This window comes from Corvus brachyrhynchos, unplaced genomic scaffold (genome assembly GCF_000691975.1).
Source record: "Corvus brachyrhynchos isolate BGI_N302 unplaced genomic scaffold, ASM69197v1 scaffold150, whole genome shotgun sequence".
NCBI classification, from domain to species: Eukaryota; Metazoa; Chordata; class Aves; order Passeriformes; family Corvidae; genus Corvus; species Corvus brachyrhynchos.
Genome location: NW_008236162.1, coordinates 2,043,301 through 2,044,752, shown reverse-complemented (window position 1 = coordinate 2,044,752; position 1,452 = coordinate 2,043,301). Strand labels below are relative to the sequence as shown.

The 1,452-nt window shown below is 68.4% G+C and overlaps 1 protein-coding gene across 1 annotated transcript in view; it reads right to left on the bottom strand.

Moving 5' to 3' along the window:
- The window catches only part of PHYHIP (phytanoyl-CoA 2-hydroxylase interacting protein), a 5,135-nt gene that overhangs the window by 2,461 nt on the left and 1,222 nt on the right, over positions 1 to 1,452 (bottom strand). Inside the window, exons 3-5 of the mRNA XM_008633044.2 lie at positions 1,011 to 1,185; positions 205 to 322; positions 2 to 98 (exon numbers count right to left, since the gene is read on the bottom strand). Coding sequence (XP_008631266.2) covers positions 2 to 98; positions 205 to 322; positions 1,011 to 1,185 — 390 coding nt within the window. The remainder of the gene's footprint in view (position 1; positions 99 to 204; positions 323 to 1,010; positions 1,186 to 1,452) is intronic.

Here is a 1,452-nt window from a genome sequence, read left to right as displayed (position 1 = left end):
GGTGGAAGAGGATGCGGTGCACCTCCCTGTTGGTGGGCGAGCCGTGGCTCCCGCTGTTGTCCTTCAGCGACGGCTTCATCACGTTCCCGCAGTGCATCCTGCCACGAGGAGGAGGAGGAGGAGGAGGGACACACAGACAAGAACAGGAAGGGTCAGGGAATGCGCCCTGGGAGAAGGGAGCGTGGGGAATGGGGCTGGGGGTACCTGACGTGCTGGAAATACTCCTTGTGCTGGTTGCGGTAGAAGACGGAGAAGCGAAGCATGCGGCCGGCGATCAGCTCCGCTTTCTCCTGCAGCTGGGCCAGGTGCTCCTTGGCGTAGTCTGGGGACAGGCACGGGGACATCAGGGCGTCTCCATCCCCCTCCAGCAGCCCATCCCTGCCCGCAGCTCCCCGCACCTCCTGCCTCCCACTCAGCAGCTGCCGCTCCAACCGGCCCGGCTTGTGCCAGCTCCCGGCATCGCCCCCGTCCTCCTCCGGGCTCCCGGCTCCCAGCGTTTCCCCCATCGTCCCCGAATTGGCCCTATCCTCTCTCCCGGCTCGTGGCTCCCGACATCATCCCCGATCTCCCTCGTGGCTCCCAGCACTGACCCCCTCTTCCTCCCAGCTCCTGGGATCGCCCCTGTTCTCCCTCCCTGCTCCCAACTCCAGGCATCATCCCCGTCCTCCCTCTCAGCTTCAGGCATCAACCCCATCCTCCCTGCGGGCTCACAGCTCTGGGCATTGCCCCTGTCCGCCTCATCCTCCCGGCTCCAAGCCTTCCCCCGTCACCCCGCCCGGCTCCCGCCTCCCAGGATCGCCCCCATCCTCCTCTCAGCTCCCGGGATCGTCCCTATCCCCCGTCCCAGCTCCTGACTCCAGGCATCAATCCCGTCCTCCCTCCCGGCTCCCAGCATCGCCCCCGTCGTCCTCGCAGCTCCCGGCTCCTGGGATCGCCCCCATCCTCCCTCCGGGCTCCCGGGAACGCCCCCACCGTCCCTCCCGGCTCCGGGCCGCCCCGGTGCCGCTCACCCCCGGTGCAGAACTCCACGGTCTCGCTCCAGCCGGACACCAGGTACTCGCCGTCGCTCTGTTTCACCGCCGTCTGCACGGCCACGCTGTACTCGGTGCGGGGGCTCAGGAACCAGTGGCCCCGCACCGTCATGGGCAGCGGCACCGCCTTGGCCACCAGTTTGGTGGGGACATCCTGTGCCGAGGGGTGAGGGTCAGGCGGGCCCAAAACACCGTGGTGGCACATCTCGGGCTGCCCCCACCCCCCCGCTCTGTCCCTACAGTGCTGCCCCGTCCCTGTCCCCAAACATGTCCCTGCTGCGATGGGGACACAGGCTCCCCAAGGGCAGGGGCGGTGGTCTCGGGGACCCCCCGCTCCCGGTGGCATCTCGCGGTGTCAATAGGCCACGGAGCAGCTCCGCAGTGCAGAGCCGTTTCTGTGGCAACGGCGGATGCTGAAGTC